Below are 21,849 nucleotides of genomic sequence, written 5' to 3'. Positions count from 1 at the left end.
TGCCTGTATTAGTCCCAAGTTCCCAAAGAAAAAGCACCTATCTAATTTAGGGACCCTCTAATATATACCCCAGTACCGAACGCACCCAATTAGGCATCTGACATTTTTTTGTTCTGCCCTCTGAAATGTGGGGTAGGTATACAAACACATGTACAGGAAGAGAATATTCGTAGGAAGGAGATTAATTTCAGGAAATTGCTTTCTTTCCAAAGATCCACCTGACCGCCTTAGTGCATTTCTTGGTCTGTTTTCAAAACACAATGCGCTACAAAAGTAAATCTCTTTTTACCGAAATTGATTTTTATCTTAAAAATTTTCTAATGCTTAATCTGAAACTCTGTCTAGAAGTAACACATTCCAAAACAAAGATGATCTCTGAAGCTTTCAGATTTAATTAAGTCAATCCCAAACTGTTGACTGACTATGGAAAAGTTTGCATACTGAAGATGTTAAGGTTACAAGACAACGCTTTTCATCGCATATAATTAGGAACATATGATAAATTCTAGAACATTCTCAGTATCAGTTTGATGAAATAGGAACTAATTAAAGAAGAGCTCCATCATACAAACAATTACTCCACCTACATAGGTACTGTTTATAGTAATGCATTTAGCATTTCGTTCCAAATATCTGGAACACCAGGAAGGCACCAATGACTACAGTCAGATGTGTAGTCTTTATGGTGTAGTCTATCCTTTTCATCTAGAGCTCTAGCATAAACCGAAGGATGACCGTCTCTTCGAAATGCTGAAATTCTGGTAATATCTTGAAGGTAAACTGGGAAATTCATCTTTCTCAACACCCCTTGTAGTACTATTAGTTGTTCAGGAACATGAAGCTTATGGCTGAAGTATCCTAGAGGTTTCCTTTGGTTGTAGCATTTCCAACCAGTTTCCCTGCAGGTTCACGTACATAATTAGCAGTCCAAAGTAAAAGGTTTATAAATAAGGACATAAGGAATTCAGCCCTTGTCATCTGTCTCAATTAAATAGACAGAACTTACCTGTTATGCTGAGGTGAAATGCTTCGAAATATAACTTGGGTTCTTTGAGGATTTAAGTTTAAATCAATCCATTTAGCCCATGTTGTGAGCCCCTTCTCATAAGCAATCATGGGGTTCAAATTCCTCAATACACTTTGTCCCTCCATACAATAATCCCAACTGCAAATAATCATACATTTAAGTGTGTATCATGCAGACTGCACTGTACGTTATGAAATGGTTCAAGTTTTTGTTAGAATTTAGACGAACTTACGAGCTCCATTTGCTAGAATGTGTCCACCAATGTGCTGAATCGAACACAAGTATGTCAGCTCCTCTCCAGAATCTAGCATTAACTTCTATCGAATCCAAATGTAAAATTCTTTCCTTCTTTGATCCCTCCTTGATTTCCACTAGAAATGGAGCCCAAGAGAATTCAATTGAAGTCTCAAAATCCTGCAACCATGGTTTTTTTTAGATGTGATGTATTGGATTAAAGAAACGAATGTGGTCTTACCTTTGAACAAGACTGTAGAAAGAAGTCAAATTTTAAGTTTCAAGATTTGATTAACTGAGATATACAACTTTGAATACATGCAGCAGAACCATTTACCAAGGCATGGAAGGACATGGTAGGACCATTATAGGTGACCATTTTTCTCTCAGGTGGAATGACTGCTTCAACCAGACAAACAAGAGATTCCCATTGGTTTCTCATGATCGAATCGCCGACCAGCACAATTCTTTTCATTCTCATCTTTGCAAGAAAATCTAGTGCATGGAACCTATACAAACAAACAGCTCGTAATTGACAGTCTTCTTCATATATATACATGCTTTTATACGTACAAGTACGTATATGCATGCATTGCCTAGTTGAGTTAAAATAGAGTGAATGAACCTCCTAGATCACACGATAGATATGCTACTTTAGTTAGCTTTTGCATCCAATGCAGCTATCCAGATTTGTTATTAATAGCATGAACCGGAAATTAAGCTAGGACTAGGACATGGTGATTATCGTAAGACATAAAGTTTGTGCAACGAAAACTTTTCACCTAGCGAGCAAATACTTCTTACAAGGCAAACCATATCTCCCATGCCATTTTCTTACGATATTACCCCGATCCCCTTCCCTAGTGAAGTTGGCAAGTTGCTAACCATGTAAGGCATTTAGCCTTTACCACTGCAGATCCACATACATATATATCTAATCTAGCTACCTTGGCATTCCATCTTATTTGGCTCGCCAATTTTGAAATCTGCAATGGGGATGCTCTTGCTTTTAACCATTTTGGTATTCACAAATTCTACTCTCTCTTGGGGGAGGATGTCTTTATAGACATAGTCAACACTTTTTAAGGTGAAAATTCTTATATGTAAATTGAAGGGTTCTCTATGTGTTTCGTAAGAGAAATGCTCGATTTGGTTTACTCTTTAGAGATTTGCACTGCGACACCCCTTAAAGACACAGAGGATTTGTACATTTCTCTGCTGTCTGCATCTTAAACTCCAACTACAGAGAAGGTAATCACAGAGCATTCTCTTTGGAGGCAATATACTGTTAGGGAAACACACAGGATTTGTACATTTCTCTGCAGTCTGCATCTTAAACTCAACCGTGATTTGCGATGTGAATCTCCAAAAACATGGCAACAACAGAAAATCCACATTCAAAACATGAGATGAACTGAAAAACTAAATTATGAGTACAGTTACGCGACAATAATGTATACAATCATACAGGTGTTGGAACACAGTACCTTGGAATAGAACAACCATGTGGCTTCCACCTCCACTTCTCATAGTCAGTATCAGGTCTTCCATTCTGTTGGCAACTCACTCTGGTACTTAAATATGGACAACCAGAATCATAAAGAGGATAAGATTGATCATAAACCCATATTCCACTAGACAAATCACATTTCTTCAAGCTAGTTATTCCATTCTGAACCATGTTATATTCATCATCATCTTTTACATTAATCCATTCTGCTTCACCCAAGTCACCATAGGAGAAATTCAAAGAGTTGAAGGTAAATGAAATGAAGAAGAGCAAGAATAAAGAGTAAGGTGAGAAATCACCCATTAAGAATATGGATGTTCAAGCTAAAATGAAGCAGTGAGAGAGTGAGCTTAATTTACTTCATTAGTTAAAGTCAAGATGATATGAAAAAGTTCCTAGCAAAAGAAAGTTGAACTTTTGAGTAGATGTCTTTCATTTCGGCACAAGTCACGGTGGGAGTGGACCAATGGACCATCATTCTTCATAGCTTTAACTGATCTAATCACGCTTGGTAATTGAGATGTTTGGTTTTTCACCATCTCTTTATTGTGTTCATAGCATGTGCATGTACAATGGTAGGATTGTGGGTGGGGACGTGGGACACTCTTCAGGACCCACTGATCATGTCTTGCAATTTGACTCCAGAGTGAATTTTCTTGCACAAGGCTTTTTGTTAAGTTGATGCACTCATGCACTTGCGGACTTCTTCTTATGAAACCTTTTCCATGTCCAATTCCTGACCAATTTTTTTCCATGTCCAATTCCTGACCAAAAAAAAAGAAGAAACTAGAGGTTTAGGCAGACCTCAACTTGTATTGATTACCTTCTTAATTAAGTACAAGATTCCCAACCTATCCATCTCTACAAGAGTAGCTGCTCTACTATCTAATGGTGAAAGGAGGAAAGAGATATAGTCATCCTATGACTTACAAAGTTTAGAAAAGTAATTCGTCACCTGATTACCTTCTCTAAAAACATGTCTTACATCTAGCAGATCAAATGAGTTTCTAAGAACTACAGAGGATGCAACTATATTGTCACAATACCACAGCGCCTTCTCTAATCCATTGAAGATGTTGACTGCTCAAAGTGAGTCTGATCTCACTGCAAGTTTTTTGTACCCCTTGTTGATGGCTGCCCTTAATTCTTCAGCTATAGCTCTCAATTCCTGACCAATGACTGATTAACTTGGGGATGAGCCAGTGAACGCCAGTTCCACATTACCTTGCCAGTTCCTAAACACTTCACCAAATCTGTTATATTCTCCAGAGTAAACTGGGATCGGCTTCTCCTGAAGCCACTGAACAACATTGGCAATTTGTAATAGATGGAAATATGATTATGAAAGTATGTATGAATTGAACTGACATACACTTCAATTCTCACTTTCACATCTCAGCACAACAGCATTAATTTGAACAACTGACATACACTTCAATTCTCACTTTCAAATCTCAGCACAACAGCATTAATTTGAACAACATTGAATGTGCTGGTATCCTTGTATAGTTGTATCCATAGTACAAAATGTCAAAATATGGATATGGGTGTTTATCGATACTCAATTTCTTGATATGGATTGTCGATATATCTCTCTCTTTGGGGATATTTTACATTATTTGATATGCAAATATCGTAGATATATCTAAAATATCGACAAATATCATAGATATTTCATAATATATCACGATATATTATTTATAGATATTTATTTGAAATATAATAGTAAATATTAAATAAAATTATTATCTAAACAAAATATCGCCAAATATTATAAATATCATTGAAATATCGTTGATATTTACAGTTGTATATATCTCTAAATTTATCGTGATATTTATGTATCTTTTGTTGAAATCTCAATATTTATCACGATATATCGTGATATTTTGTACTATGGTTGTTGTATCTATTGCAAGGAAAAGAAATGGGCCATCAAAATTTTGTTACATTGAATCAAATTACCAAACACAAAATAATGATCAATGATCAACCTGACTAATTTTTTTTTTTTTTTTGGAACCAAATAGCTAGAATAAACATTAATCCCAATACTCCAATTTACAACACACACTTTCAAAACAAGAAATTAGTCAAGGCCCATTTGCGAGTGAAAATTACTCACGAAACCAGCGTTTTTTTTTAAATCACTCTCAAGGACAATTTTCGGGTGTAAATAACCATGAAAACCAATTTTCGAGTGAAAAATAATTAGCTCGTAAGGACAAATAGCCCTGATTTGAAATAAATATTTTTCAATTTTACCCTTTCAGTCGTTTTGCTAAGAACAATACGTGTTCATACCTTATGTTGATGTATGAACAGTGATTGTTCATACCCAAATAGGTTAACATACCTCATGTAATATATTGAGGTATTAATAATTATTATTCAGAACTCATGTTAAGATATAAACAATGATTGTCCATACTCTAATATGTGTTCTTATTGATCATACATTATGTTGAGGTATAGATATTGATTGTTCATACCCCAAATAAGTATGAACAGTGATTGTTCATAGCTCATGTTAGCATGAACAGTGATTGTTCGTACCCCAAATAAGTATGAACAATGATTGTCCATACTTCAATAGGTGTTCTTATTGATCATACACTACGTTGAGGTGTGAACAGTGATTGTTCATACTCTAAATAGGTATGAACAATGATTGTTCATACTCCAATAGGTGTTCTTACTGATCATATATTATATTAAGGTATGAACATTGATTGTTCATACCCCAAATAGATATAAACAATGAGTGTTCATAGCTCATATTAAGGTATGAACAGTGATTGTTCATACTCCAATAAGTATTCTTACTGACCATACATTATGTTGAGGTATGAACATTATGAACAATGATTGTTCATACTCCAATAGGTGTTCTTATTGATCATACATTATATTGAGGTATGAACATTGATTATTCATACCCCAAATAGGTATAAACATTGATTGTTCATATTTATATGAACAATGAGTGTTCATAGCTCATGTTAAAGTATGAACAATCAATTATACTCTAATAGGTGTTCTTACTGATCATATATTATCTTGAGGTATGAACAATGAGAACAATGAATATTCATACGAACAATGATTGTTCAAACCCCAAATATATATGAACAATGATTGTTCATATGAACAATGAGAAACTCTCTCTCTTATACAAGGGTAGTAAAGTAATCTTACACCATTTCTATCCATTCTAAGCAAAATTTTATCCTAAAAACAGATCTACATAGGTTCTGAACAAAGAAAACTTCCCCTTTTGGGGGGCTTTTGGCCGGAGTAGACGGTGCTAATCAACGGACTCTATCCACAGAATGGATCTATCTGGGTTTGAGACACTACCCGTATCTCAAAAGGATGCTAGAACTCAAGAAAAGAGGAATACGTCGTCGGTAGCAGCTCAAAGCAAGACAATCTCATATGTTGACGCGGCAAAGCAAGCAATCACTCCACAATTTGAGTTCCAGAACTTCCCAACACCTAAACAGATGGGAGAATACCTCATCCATACGATTTATGAACCCGCTTACGAAAGAGGACTTAAATATTGCAAATTCTCTTTGATTGGAAGAATAGATTTGATGCAGGTGCCTATGAACTAGGTGTAACGCCCGTATTTTTAAAATACGTTTTTATCTATTTATTAATTAATTAAATTAATTATTTTCAAAATTCGTCGGATTGGATTCGGGATACGTGGGCCTGGTTTTGTCCGAAGTGCATGTTGGGCTTGGGTTTCGGACCCAAGTATATAAACACATTGTTCTGGAAAATAGGGTTAAGAGAATAATAAAATATTAAAAATGGGGGCAGAGCTTGAAGCTCGTTTGCTCGAGCGGTGGAGTGCGACGGCTCGGACTCGGAGGAATTCGTAGGAGCTGTTCATACAGGTGAGTAGCTATTTTGCTATTTCACCGGATTTGTAGTTTATATATATCGGGCGATTATCTTGTTTGGTTTTTATAATCGTTCATTATCCGGTTGTATTGGACTTCGTGCCATTTGTTTTATTAAATTTTGTTAAATTTCGGATTTGTAATTATGTTGAACTGTGATACTTTTAACTTAAACTGTCGAAAGCTCGACAGAGCGTTAATGGCGGCGTGGGCTTTGAACTTAAATACTATTGTAGTTGTTGTTTTGAACTGTTGTAGCTCTGTTCACGCTCTGAACAGGCGCTAATGGCGTCGCGAGGAAGCCGATCTTTGTTTTGAAACGCATCTTGTTGATGGCGGCCGATAAATCGCCCATTTTATTCAAACCTTATTGTTTGTGTTGGGTTGTGGGTGATGAGGGTCGAGTGGGGGCGATGAAGCCTCGAGGGGGAGGCTTTAATGGCTTCTAACGCCATTCTTGGGATCTTGATGGTTTTGATTTGTGATTTTTGTTGCTTAAATTATTTGATATTGTTGTGGGTTGTGTGATAATGTTTGGTGGTAGTGGGGATGGTAGGGGCTGTAGAGTGGAGGTGGAAGAACCTTTAATGGCAGCCGAAAATTGTAGATCTAATTTCAGAAGAGTTTTGATTTACTAACATTGGGGGTTTTCGTTTTCATTAAAGTGGTATGGGTTTCTATGAGGAGCAAAACCGCGGGGTTGTATTGGGTGGTCGAGTGGAGGTCGGTGATTGAATTTGGTCTTTGGTGGTGGAGAAGAGAAGAAGATGAACAGTAACTGATTTCGGGCTTGGTTCTTTGGGCCGAAATTGGTTTGTTTTGTATGTTGGGCCAAAGTTCTATTATTTGGTCTTGGGCCTTAGTTGGTTTTTGGGCCTGATTTTGGTTGTTTTGTTTGGACCAGTACTATTTTGTTTTGGTGGGCGGTTGGTTAAATTTTTAGGACGAACCCATTTGTATTTTTGGAGCAGTTTAAATAAGTTTTGTTTGGGCCTTTTCTTTGGGCCGAACCAAATTAAGTTTTGGACCAATTTGGTTTAGTTCAATGGGCCGGTTTATTTGGTTTAGTTTGGACTCAGTTTAGGTTAAGTTGTGGGCTAGTTCAGTTCAAGTTTTTGGGCCTAAACACTAGTTAGTTATTGGGCCGGATTAAATCCTTTGCTTCGAACCAGTTTAGTTTAAGTTGTTTGGGGCTAAAACTAATTGCTTTTCTTTGGACCAGTTTCAAGTTAGTTTTGGGGCCGGTCCATATAACTTAAAATAGATCTACTTGGGTCTTTAAATGTTTGGACTTTCGGGTTCTAAGGTTTGGGTTTGGCCAGTTGGGTCCGAACCATTACCTTGGTCATGAGCCCATGAGCCATGCACATTGACCTTAGCCATGAACCAGGGCTATGACCCTGAACCGTTGAACATGGAAACGATAGTTTGACTTTGACCATGGCATGTTGACTTTGACCTTGACCATGACGTGTTGACTTTGACTGTTGACTTTTTCCCGTTTTTCACATATTTAAGAATATGGACAAATATAATAATAAAATATTGTCGAACATCATATAACGTTGTTTGTCATTATCGAATTAAGATTTGACGTGAGTAGTGTGTAAAGCTTATATATATTGGGCTTTGATTGTGGACTATGGACTGTGGACTGTTTAATTGTGCTGCATTATATGTTGTAAATTGTATGGACAAATCAAATGCTAAAATGCTGTGGAAGCTTGTATAAATTTGGTGGTCATTATCTAATTAAGATTTGACGTTGATATTGTGACATTATATAATATGTTTGGATATATATATATAATGCAATATGTTTGGGAGAAATAAATGTATAAACACTCCATTTATATATATGTGAGATGCTACTATGAGGTAGTATATGATTGGTGAATATTTGCCTACGGGATTGTGACTTAGTGCAATAATATATTGGCACGTGAAAGAATGAAAATGGTTATGAGATATATTCAAGACATTTCTAAATATTGTGGCTTAGTGCAATAATGTATTTAACATGCACGTGATATAGTGAAACGTTTATGAGTCATAAATGTATGACACCTGAATAAATTACGTAACGAAAATCCTAGAACCTGACTACCATAACTCATGTGATTGGCCCTCCTGGCGTTTCAGTTAATCTGAATGGCCTTCGGGCGTAAGTAATGTGATTGGCCCTCCTGGCGTTTCAGTTAATCTGAATGGCCTTCGGGCGTAAGTAATGTGATTGGCCCTTCTGGCGTTTCAGTTAATCTGAATGGCCTTCGGGCGTAAGTAATGTGATTGGCCCTCCTGGCGTTTCAGTAAAGCTGAATGGCCCTCTTGGCGTAGCCGAATAGTGGCTTAATTATTCCGTTCGCAAAATAGAACGATAACGCGCGATATTTTATGCCGAATAGTGGCATTACTTACATAATTGCTTCCGTGTGAGGATTTACGGTGTCGCGGCATCCCTCGGGGGGTGGTTACGCCATTGAGTGGTTCATTATGTGGGGAGGCATGTGGATGTACATATTCGGCGTTGGGTAGCGATTGTGGTAGCCAGGGAAACTAGGTAAGACATAGATACGACGTGATTTTAGGGACACACAAAGAAAGTCTAAACTAATATAATTATGGTAATATGTTGGTAAATGATATATCTCTAGATAGATGATTGTATATGTTTGGCTGGTTAGTAGTTTAGTTAGAACCTAAGGCGCCTCGTGGAGGAATTAAATGCATTTTTATTATGTGTATGGTATGTTGTATTAGTTGTTGGAAGTTAAGGTGCCTCAGTGGAGGAACTACCTGCCGAGATTATTATACTTACGGATGTTGTATTAGTTGTTGAAAGTTAAGGCGCCTCGGTGGAGGAACTAACTGTCGTATGGTTTGGGTATATATTGGTATAAGTATATGTTGTATTTTAGGGTTACTCACACCAGCATTTTTATAATGCTGACCCGATTTGCATGTTTGTTTATCGGGTGTGTTCATTAAATGAACACAGTTGATAAGTCTTGATAGGTTTAGTATGGAAGAAGATTGGTTACTGCTCGTGATTTGCATTAGCATCGCATTTCAAGGTAGACCTTGTTTTCCCTTGAGGTGATATAGATTTTCAGTCTAGACGTTGTATTTGTATTTTCATTTGTAATTTTAAATAAAGAGTTATTGAAAAGAGATTTGTAACCTAATCTTTATTTGTGAATTTTTGTAAGGAAGAGGACTTTTGTTTAAGTTAAAATTTTTATTGGTTTTTAATTATCCACATATTTATATTGTGTATGGGTTTTTGGAAGTGGAGAGTGCGTCACACCTCGGAGATCGAAGAGTCGGGAACAAATAATGTTTTTCGAATTCTGTCGAAATTCAGGGGTGTGACACTAGGGGTGGGCAATGGGCCGGGTCGGGCTAGCCCGACCCTAAACATTTAAAGTCTTTCAGATATTAAGGCCGGGTCAGCCAGACCCTAAAGTCAGCATAGGGTCGGGTCGGGCTGGGTCACAAGTCCAAATCTCAAGCCCTGACCCTACCCTAAGCCCTCTTTAAAGGCTTTAGGGCCGCGCCTATATATTTTCTTCTTTTTACTACGCCAGTTTAGGTTAGTGCTCATTGTTCTTCATAGTTGCTAGGTTAACAAGTTTTTGTTATATACGACAAGTTATTGGAAGTACCATTGGGTATAAGTGATAACTTACAAAGGACAATACTATTTTAAGTGAAAATATTTAACAAAGAGTTGGACAATTATGGTATGTGTATTTATAGTGAAAGTGTGAAACTATAACTAGGGCTTGGTTAGGGTCGGACTAATGAGGGCTGAATTAGGGTCGGGCCTATGTTTCAGAACCTTAGCCCTAGCCCTACCCTAGAAGGCATTAGGGTCAGGTTATCCCTGCCCTAAACTCTGTGAGGGCTTTATAGGGCTTAGGGTCGGGTCGGTCAGGGTCGGGTTAGGGTCGTTAGGGCCAAATTCCCACCCCTACTATGAACAAAGTCAAACAACATGCCAAGGAGCAATGGAACCCCAGGGGAAATTGGCTTATCACTCCCATCGGCAAAGGTTATCTTTTTATCAAATTTGATAATGGTGATGAATTGAACAAGGTATGGGCAAAAGGCTCCTGGAACTTTGGGGGTTACCCTCTCCATCTTAGCCCATGGAACCCAAACTTCAATCTTGAATCACAAAGGCAATCCCATATATGCTCTCGTATAGGTTAGGTTCCCCGGCTTGAGTCAAGAATACTGGGACCCAAAACCTTAATGAGCATCGCTCGAGGAGTTGGCATACCTATGCAGATTGATGAGAAAACCCTCAACAGGGAGCTAGGCTACTTTTCTCACGTCTCAGTGGATGTTGATCTTTCAAAGCCTATACCTGACCAGATCTATGTTAGAACGAAGAAAATGGAATTTGGCGGTCTGTGGAAGTGGGCAAACTACCAAAGTTGTGCAATCACTGCAAGTGCGTTGGCCATCTAGTAACTGAATGTAGGAACCTAAAGAGCTACATGAATCAACAAGACAAAGGAAAGAAGGTGGTTGAGGATGTAACTCCACAAGAGGCACCAAATAACTTGCGTGCTGGATATAACAGGCGAAAGAAGAAAGCGGTGAATAATGCATAATCAAGCAAGGTTAAAGAAACTTGGGTACCTAGGAATACTCAGGCTACCCAAGCACAACAACCTCCTCAATCTGATCCAAACTAGTTTAGAGTGCTAGGTAAGCTAGATAAGGAGGGTGAGAGCATTCAAGCTACTACTTTTGTTAATACTACACTTGCAGGGAAAGATATCCAGGTTGTAGAAAATGTGGGCCCTGAAAAAGGCACTAACAAACCTGAAGAGCTTTTCTTTGATGTTCTAAACGATGATACATCAAATGGTATTTTGGGCTCTATAGTTGCCGACTATACTGATAACTCGAAGGGGTTTATTCACAGAAGTGTTCATACCAGTTATTCTCTTGGGACATGAACAATCATGTTCAGTCTCACCCACTACATGTGGGAGCTCCACCAATCGAGTATTGAAGCACCTGAAGTTAATCAATTACTACATGATGAAGCCTCAACAGTTCTTCAAGCACTATAACAACAAACAACTAGCAAAGATATTATGCCACCAATCAGATGGGATGACATGATAGAAGAAGTGGCTGAGCGGCAGCAAGAGTTTACTCCACATACTACCTCCCAACAAGGACCCATTCCTTGGGTGGTCGGGACAGTAAGGCACAGCAGGTGATCACTCACCTTTCCTCCATGAACAAATCTTTGCAAGTACTCTGATTAGGAGCCTTTACTGGAACATTAGAGGAATAGCAAATGATAAGTCACAGCATAGATTAGAAAAGTTGGTCAAGCAGTGCAATATATCCTGAATTCATTGGTATAGCAAAGCCAAAGATAAGTCCTTTTGACCTTCCTGTCTCTTTCATTAGCTCTCTTGGTATGTGCACTCAGTTTTTTAATAATTGTAATAATAACATGGTGTCAAACCTGTGGTTCCTATGGAGGAAAGATCTGAATACACCCACTTTATTACACCACTCAAATCAGCAAATCACGGTGGAGTTTCAGGGCTCTATCATCACTATAGTGCATGCTCACACCCTCTGCATCTATAGAAGAGCGTTATGGGATGAGTTAGCAATTTTGAACTCACTGAGTAAGCCTTGGATGGTAATTGGAGATTTTAATGCCTACCTGAGTATCACAAAAAAGCAAGGTGGACTTCTACCCACTAATGATGCGATGAATGACTTCAAAGATATAATAAGCTCTAATCTTCTTATAAAGGCACCTAGTGATGTGATAAGAGCCCAAAACTGTAGTTTTAACCCCTTAATAATCATACTGTTAGACCAATTATGTGAATAATAAGTAAGAGTTAATACTGATTACGTATTTTTATGCATTTCAGGCTTCAAAGTCCATTATGTGCAGAAATGTGCCACTTTAGCGAGATAAAGGAGCAAAAGTCAGCAGAACTTCCGAATGCCATATCTTTGGACTTAGACCTCGGATTGAGGCCTACCTTATGTCAAAACGACCGGCTCGGAAAGAGCTTTGCAATGGTCCAAGCCTTGACCCAATCAGAGGAGCAGAAGTGGACGAAAAGTCTGTTGAAGCCAACTGCAGCTGAAGAGGCCTTTTTGATCGAAGAATTGGGTTTTGGGCGATTCTCGGCCCAAAACATGGCTCCAAGCCCATGCACGATTTTGGATCTGGATGTATAAAACAAAAGCTTGCCTCATTGTTAATGGCAGTTAGGTTAGGTAGATAGTTAGACCTAGATTAGTTAGCCTCCATTAATTAGTTTTAGAACTTAGTTTAATTAGTTTCAATTCATTGTAGTAGATTAAACCTTTGAATCTTGTTCTTCAATTTGATTAGATAAATAAAGTAGTATTCTTTATCAATTTCGATTTTGTCATTTCCAATTCTAGATCTAATTTCAATTCCTGTCTTTATTTCATTTTAGTCATTAAATTAGATTCATTATTGTTTAAATTAAGTAAATTTCAATGCTTTATATTATGTGTAGATTTAATTTAAATGGAAATGATTGCGGAATGATTCAAGGCTAAACCTCCATTAGAGGGGGTTGAGAAGCCTTGATGAAAGCTTGATTCCAATTATCGGAGATTGTCGTAATTTCCTTTCCACTCTAGAAACGTTTAGTTCACCATGAGAATGGGTTTAATCGTTCACATGCTAATTATTAATTGGTAGAAATGCCATGTTTAATTAGGGATTAGGAAGAACCGATTGTTCTGCGTAGCAGTTCAATTCGGATTACGACGACTTGTCGCTAGTGGATTAAGTTGAGTTAAGGTGGAATCAACCCCCCTCTAACTCCTTAACATCGAATCAACGTAGCATTCCCTTAGTTGTCTGATAGTCGACTAGTTGCATTTCGAGGGTAGTTGCATCGTAGTCTAATTCCCCTTCGTAAAGCTCTCATAGACTTAAGACCGACTAATTAGATTAGAAAACAATTCCGTGCTAGGGAACTAGGAGTGGAACGAACTTCCTACTCCACTTAGTGCAATTCGCATCGAGAGTAGAAGCTTTGATAATTGAGATAGTAAAAGATAGTTTTAGTTTACTTACGGATTGAATTCGTTCATTTCGTAGGTAGACTATACATTTTACAGTTATCATGATGGCTCCAAGTTCACTTGGTGGACTAAACAGGTTAGACGTATGAAAATACTGGGAAAATTTGACAGAGTGCTCTTTAATGCAGAGTGGCTTAGTTTATACCCCGGATAGTGTTACAAGATGGGTCTGCAACTATGCTCTAATCACTCTCCTTTCCTTGGTGGTGTCAAGTCAGTGCCAAAACCCAACAATGCCCCATTTAGGTTCTTTAGTATGTGGGCCTCTCACCCTGACTTTATCAAGCTAGTGGAAGAATGTTGGAATGTTCCTCTGGATGGTAACTCTATTTTTGTGCTTAGATAGAAGTTAAAGACTCTCAAAGGCAAGCTCAAACAGTGGAATAAAGCAGTGTCCGGTAATATTAAATTAAAGCTTGAGGAAGAAACAAAGAAGTTGGAGTAGATTTAAGGTAGATTTGAAGAGGATGGTTGATAAGTGCCTAAAATTTTATATTTTATATATAGTTTTATAGGCACTTTATAATATCATTTATACTTAATTGCGTATTTTTAATGTAAAACCATACATTTGCTTTATTCCATGACATTATGCATATTTTTTTGTCATAAAAGATTATTTGCATATATGTGCATGTCTTTGGAAAAGTCAAATGCAAAATATGTTTTATTAATTTGGTTTAATATTTTTTTGTAGGAAATAAAGATGTTGGTCAAAGCCCGAGCCCATAAGCCAAAGAGGATCATTTAGAGAATTAATAAGTGAGAGCTCATAGAATAAATTGTGTTATCAAGAATGGAAGGAAATGTTAGAGAATTGATAATTATGGAAAGAAATCAAGAAAGGATAATTGCAACTACCACCATATATTCTTACCATTTTCACCATATTAAATATCCCAATTTCCATTAATTACTTATTCCCTAGATTTCATTATATCAAATCATTCAATAATATCTTATATCCTAGCCACCATATATTCTCCCATATCCTCACCATATTCTTGCCAATCACTCCATTCCTAATTCAAAACCATATCATTCCATTTTATCATTTATTTGATTTCTAATTTATAATTCCTTCCTTCCTCATGCCTTGATAATATCTCTTCCGTATTCCATTTCCTAAATTCTTTTATCTTATATTTCTTTCCTATATCCCAAAGATTATTTCTATTTTGTGTGAAGATATTATATGCACAAAGATCTTGTTGGTGGAAGCTATAAATAGAGAAGAGAATTGGCATTGAGGGGAGAACCATTTGTAGGAACCGTTATGGTTTCGCCGAATGATTTACTACTAACCGCAAAACACCCAAGAGCAGCGAAATAAGGGGTGTCACGGTTTGGTTAGAAATTTACCTGTAGATCAGCTGTGATAACTCTGAGAATCCAATAGCTATGAAATTAGCAACCACCTCTTGATTTTCTGTTGTATTCCTTTCAATAGATTGGACGTTGTGTGGGCAACGATCTACCAACCCCCTTCTTTCTCATAAAGCTAGAACCGATTTTGGATCTATCTTTTCTTGCCTCTCTTTTCAATCCAGATGAATAGTGAATTCGGCCATGAGAGAAGGGTTTCTATTTATAGGCTACAACAGGGACCATGAGGAGAAATTAGGGTTGGGCCTCCTGATGGGCTTGGGCTTTTCATGTTCCCCCAAAACACACGACCCTAGTCCATTAACAAATAGCTTATTCGACTAAAGGTCATTGTTACACTACCGCCCTAATCCCAAATTACGTGTTACATTTATGGGCTCCATATTATATGCTTGTGGATCTCCCCGTGTTTAAGATATCAAATGTCCGTTGATTAAGTCAAGTTACTGACAACTACATTAATCAACTTCTTATGTCCTTGAGTAGTACTACTCAACCTCATTGTCATGTCAGATCAAATCCACCTGCAGGGTTTACATGATAATTCTTATGAGCTCCTCAAGGGGACATCATTAGCCCAACTTCTTGTGGGACACGGATTCCTTCTATAATCAACATCACACCTTACATACAATGTCATTACCCGGCCAATCCATCAAGTTTGTTGATTCACAAATAAATCTCACTCATTGATGATTTAAAGCAATGTACAATGTACGTAAGTGCCCGTTATTATATCCGGATTAAGAGAACAGACAGCCATAATAACAGAGGCGTTTGTTCTCTTATATAGTCAGTATAAAGAGAAACAACCTCACTTGGCCCTGTTCAATACACACAAAGTGTACTAGTGTAATCCTATAGTCAAGATAGACTAATACCAGATTATACTACAACCGTACCAATAGTTTGTCTAAATCCATCTAGGTTATGAACGTTTACTTATACTTTATAAGGTCCTGATGATATGATCTTCTGTGTGTCACCACACACCATATCATCTGCAACATAAAGTATTAGACACATGCATATAACTAATAACATATTTAATATGCATAACATTTGCCCATATGATTCTCATTCAAAATATAAAGAATTAGAGTTAATACAAAAGTAATGTTTTAAGTATATAACCCTATCACCATTCTACACTCATTCTACACCCATTCAACATCCATTCTAGTATCTAAGTAGTAGAAATTTTGCTTTGTAGTTTTAGTTCATTTAATTAGTGAGAAAGAGTGCTCTAGAGTGTGTAATTTTTCGAAGATCAACATCAAAGTAATAAAGGCGGTATCAATGTTCACTCTATCTCTTATCTTTAATTATTCTTTCATGTTAATTAATAGCATGGAGAGCTAAGCTTCCACCCCATGGTGGAAAGTGAAAGCTCTCCATGAAATTCTTGTTATTTTGTTTTTGTCCTTTTTGTAAGAATCTTCACTATATGTGTTTTTGATGAAATCCAATGATATCTATTTTATATTGATTTTTGCACTAAGATTAAATGTGCATGGTTTCTATCACCGTGGAAAATATGGGGTATTTTCCATTGTTAGTTTATTATTTTTGTTAAAAATCTTTTTAGACTCAACTTTATTAGTTATTAAGGGATTTTGGGATTTTTTGTACTTCTTATTGTGGACATTTAATGCCTAAAAATTCCTCATTTGGATTCAAAGAGAATAGAGGATTTAATTTAATATTGAGATGTTTTATTATGTTCGTCAAGTTATATTTTCCACTAATTCTAGAACTAGCGTTTAAAATTTAGTGAAGTTTCGGAGAAATTTAACAAGAGGTATAAAACTGAAATACAAGAATTGTTGGTGAGTTAGTAACTTTCTACCAAGGGTTTTGATAAATTGATCTTTAAAAATTAATTGCTTTAGTTAGTCATTATTTCCTTACAAGTTACTTTTATTTTTAGTTTAGATAAGAAATTAGAAATCCTTAACAATTGTTTTAATATTAATCACCAAGTTAGCAATTGGTTTATGAAATCTTTTCTCCCCCATTTATTCACTTCAAAATGTGGATCGATACCTCACTTACCGCTATTCTAATCATATTTTATTGATTATTTTGCAGTTTTTGAGATTTTTGTTGATTGACAAGTTCTAGACGATGGAATTAAATATTTAAAGAATTTGTACAATTCAAATGGCGCCGCTGCCGGCTTGAAATGTGAAGAAAAAGAGGTGAAAAGGTTGATTTTCCAGTTGCAAATTAGGTTAAATTTTTTTAAAAAAAAAACGGAAAGAAAAAGCATAAGGAAGTAAGCAAAGGAGATACAATTTTTAAGCCCTCCTCGAATCCCCTATCATAGGAGTTCTTTGTGTGTTCAAATGCATATTGTGTGCTTGGTGTTTTAAATTTCACGAGTCAATTTAAATTTCCAATTTGACTAAAGGTAGACCCAAAACCTACAAGTGATCACCTAATTGACTTGTTTGAGTTTTGGACCTGGACTTAAAATGTGACCAAGATTAGAGCCAAATAATTAGATCGGTGTTCATAGGACCCCAACTAATGGGTAGAGTCTTTGGAAAAAGCCCACTGTTATTTGTAAACATTTTTCAAGTTCTTGGAACACATGGTTTCACTTCGATGACTACTTGGTGCAACCGCCAGAGAATTTTAGTAGAATGCGGAATGTTCAGTGAACTTAGAGTCACGATAGCCCCAATCGAGTTACGATTGACCACCTTGTGGATGTGAGCCGTTATTCATATTGGTAAAGCCCAGGCGACACCCCCCGCTCTTGGTAGGAACACATACTCCCTTGATGGAGATTCAAGTGTAGACCCTTTAAGTCGGACTTTAAGATTTATTGCATTTTGCTTGGCATTTGTATTGTGCATCTAATATATATATATATATATATATATATATATATATATATATATATATATATATATATATATATATATATATATATATATATATATTTGCTAGGCTAATGTTTAGGAAGTGTGTGTGCATCTAGGTTAGAATTTGCATTCGTTTATGCCCCGTTGGAAACGAGTTAACAAACGGCTAACTCAATCTTGGACTCCATACGGTAAGTCTGAGCGAAATCCACCTTTTTCTCCCACAATCATAAGTTTCTCTCCACCAGTCAGCCCAAGACCATTCACCATGGCTACAAATAATCAACAAGTTGAAAAGCAACTAAGGGACTACTTTGCCCCTATTGCTTCAAACCCACCCTCAAGTATCAATTACCCACCCGTGGAGGTAGCTCAATTTGAGATTAGACTGCCCATCATTAATATGCTTGCTCAACGCCAGTTTCATGGCTTGGATAATGAAGATCCATATGCCCATATAATCAACTTTCTCAACATTTGTGGTACTTTTAAAAATCAAAATTTGGATGAGAATAATGTGAAGTTGAGACTTTTTCCATTCTCCCTTTCGGACAAAGCCCTTTTGTGGCTTAATTTTTTCCCGGACAAACCCATTAGCACCTGGGATGAACTGTTGAAAAAGTTTATGGGACAATTTTATCCTATTTCGAAAACTAATGCGATGAGAGCGACGATAATGGATTTTAAGCAAGCTGAGAACGAGCATTACTATGAGTGTTAGGATTGCTTTTACACTCTCCTTTTGAAGTGTCCCCACCATGGTTATGAAAAGTGGCAATCAATCCAATTTTTCACTTAAGGACTTTTGCAAGATCAACGCCAAATGATCCAATCCATGCACAAAGGCAAGTTTACTTACTTGACTGGATCAAAGGCATTCACATTCCTCCAAGACTTAGATGAGGATTCACAACATTGGGGTATTAGTACTAGTACCACCCCAATCTACGAGATACAGACTAGTGAACCTAGGAAATGACGTATGTACGAAGTGAAGAGGGATCCTGACGAACTCAAAACTGTGTTGGATAGTCTGAACAATTTGACTAAGTAGTTTGCTGCTTTTGCCTTAACATCCATTAAGGCCCAAAGTCAACAAGTGACGTCTGCTTCTAGTTCCGTGATGAGTGTGCACAATGAACCAAACTATAAGACCCCAAATTATTTTTACATTATTTCGTAACAATATTTAGTATTTCAGAATTTGATATTTATTTCTTGGTCAACGGGCTATTAAATGTAGGCTTGACTTTTTGAAGAAAAAAAAATAGGGAAAATAGTTTGTTTGGTTTGAAAATGATTTAATAGGAAAAGTTTTAAGTTTTAAAAATAATGTGTAGAGATTTTATTAATAAGGAAACATGGAGACAATAATTCCATAATTTATGGAAGAAACTATGGAAATGTTTTGTGTTTTGTTTTAGAAAAAAAAAAGGTTTTTTTTTAAAAACAAGAACTAAACAGCTAAAACACAAAGAAGAACGGAGACACGGATCGTGCGTTTCTAGCTAGCTCGAAATCGGGTTTTCTCGCGTAATTCTTCTATATTCTTTTTCGCGATAGGAGCAAGGTGAGTAGTTATAGTTTTCTATTTTCACCGCATCTATGGGTAGGAAGAAAAAGCTATATGTACATAGTTTTTCTTCCGCTCAGTTTTATCTGTTTTTTTCTATGTTTTTAGGTTTCTCTCATCTTGTTGAATGGTTGAACTGGTTAGATGTTAGTATTTGTAGTTGCTTAATCATTGAAAACTCTTAAATTGAAACTGTTGGAATGGTTCGAACTCTGGAGCTTTATTAATGGAGGCGCGAGCCCCAGGAATCGCACTGCCTTTATTATGTTGTTTATTTTGGTGGGTTATGTTGTTGTTTAGTTGGATTATGATGGGTGATAGTGGGGTGATTGGATGCTGGATTGGATGGAGCTGTCGAAGCTTGGAATCCGACATCAATGGCGTCGCCTGTCCTGTTTTTTATTGAACTCTTGTTGTTGTGGTGATTTTTAATTTGTTGGTTTGAGGTTGGTTAGTGATGTTTGATTGAATGCTGGATTGGGCGGGGGCTGTCGAAGCTTGTAGAAGTCATTAATGGAGGTTGAGAATTTCAGATCTAGTTTGATGAAGAGTTTTGATTTAATAATTTTAGGTTTTTGCTTTTGTTAAAGTTGTAGGAGTTTTCATGAGGAGAAAAATCGGTGGGTTAAGAGGGGAGGACGAGTGGTGGCTGGTGGTGGAGGAAAGCTGCTCACCAGGTGGGGAAGACGACCTCAGTTGGGCCTTAGTTGGGCCTGGGGTCCGAACAACCCATTTTGTTGTGTTGGGCCAATTTCATTTCTATTGTTTTGGGACGGACCACATTAGTTGTTTTGGGCCAGTTCTATTTGTTTTGTTTGGGCCAGTTTGGTTTAAGATGTTGGGCCAGATTCTATTCTTTTGTTTTGGGCCGAAATTGGGTTAGATTGTTTTGTTGAGCCAAAAATCTATTCTTTAGTTTTCTTTGGGCCAGTTTCTAATTTTATATAGGCTAGTCCTTATGTCCCTAATTGGGTCAGGTTGAATAAATAGGATGTTTAGACTTTTGGGCTTTGGTTTTGGACCTTGATTGTGGATTATTGACTGTTTAATTACGTTACTTGTTATGTTGTAAATTATATTGACAAGTCCAATGATAGAATATTGCGGAAGCCTGTATAAATTGGTTTGTCATTATCTAAGAAAGATTTGACGTTGATATTGTGTATTTATTTACACGTGGCGAGATAGAAATTTTAGGAGACATAATATTCCTAAAACGCTATAAAAAATTGTTATGTGGTATGGGAAAATTGTTGTTTAGTTAAATGATATTATATGTTAGGATATCTATTAAATACAATATCTTTGATAAATAAATGTAAACGCTCAGTCATTATATCTGTGCGATGCTACTTTGAGGTAGTATAATATTTGTGGATATTTCCTACAGGATTGTGGCTTAGTGTAATAATTTATTTGGCAAGTGAAAGAATGAAAGGGGTTATGAGATGTATTGAGATATTTCTAAATATTGTGGCTCAGTGCAATAATGTATTTGACATGCACGTGATATAGTGAAATGATTATGAGATATAAATGTATGACACCTGAATAAATTACGTAACGAAAATCCTAGAACCTAGCTACCACAACTCATGTGATTTGGCCCTTGTGATGGACGTATGTGATATGATTGGCCCTTCTGGCGTTTCAGTGAATCTGAATGGCCCTTCTGGCGTAAGTAATTTGATTGGCCCTTCTGGCATTTTAGTGAATCTAAATGGCCCTTCTGGCGTAGCCGAATAGTGGCTTGATTATTCTATTCGCAAAATTAGAATGAGATATGCGATATTTTATGCTTTATAGTGGAAGTACCCACATAATGACGGTCGTGTGAGGGTTACCTGGTATGCGATATCCCGCTTAGGGTAACTACGCATGGAGTGGTGCATTATGTTAAGGGAGGCATGTGGATGTACATGTTCGGCGTTGGGAAGCGATTGTGGTAGCCAGGGAAACTAGGTAAGACGTAAAGACGACATGATTCTAGAGACACTTGAAAAAACTCTAAACAATAATTGTGAGGATATATCGAAGCGTACGTTAAATCGATAATAAATGATTTATTGTGGTTGTGAAATTGGTCTTTGAGATGGTTCTTGTTGGTTCAAATGAGATGTTTGGAATTAGGTATATGATATGCTTGTTCTATTGTAATTTATTTTGTATTCACAATGGTTTGGTAGAAGGGTGGGTTGGATTGATTTTTT

The 21,849-nt window shown here is 36.8% G+C and overlaps 1 protein-coding gene across 1 annotated transcript; it reads right to left on the bottom strand.

Annotated features, from left to right (window-relative positions):
* Positions 1-369: 369 nt before the first annotated feature.
* Positions 370-3,191, bottom strand: LOC147489199 (protein trichome birefringence-like 36). The gene is made up of 5 exons (XM_086575033.1): positions 2,749-3,191; positions 1,599-1,770; positions 1,260-1,441; positions 1,007-1,165; positions 370-899 (listed from the first exon to the last, which is right to left on the bottom strand). Exons 1-5 carry the CDS (start codon positions 3,072-3,074, stop codon positions 599-601), a joined length of 1,140 nt encoding a protein of 379 aa, XP_086431159.1. The 5' UTR covers positions 3,075-3,191; the 3' UTR covers positions 370-598.
* Positions 3,192-21,849: the final 18,658 nt, after the last annotated feature.

Source organism: Coptis chinensis, chromosome 7 (genome assembly GCF_015680905.1).
Source record: "Coptis chinensis isolate HL-2020 chromosome 7, ASM1568090v1, whole genome shotgun sequence".
NCBI lineage: Eukaryota > Viridiplantae > Streptophyta > Magnoliopsida > Ranunculales > Ranunculaceae > Coptis > Coptis chinensis.
The sequence above is the reverse complement of the archived record's forward strand: the minus strand, read 5'-3'. Positions and strand labels throughout refer to the sequence as shown.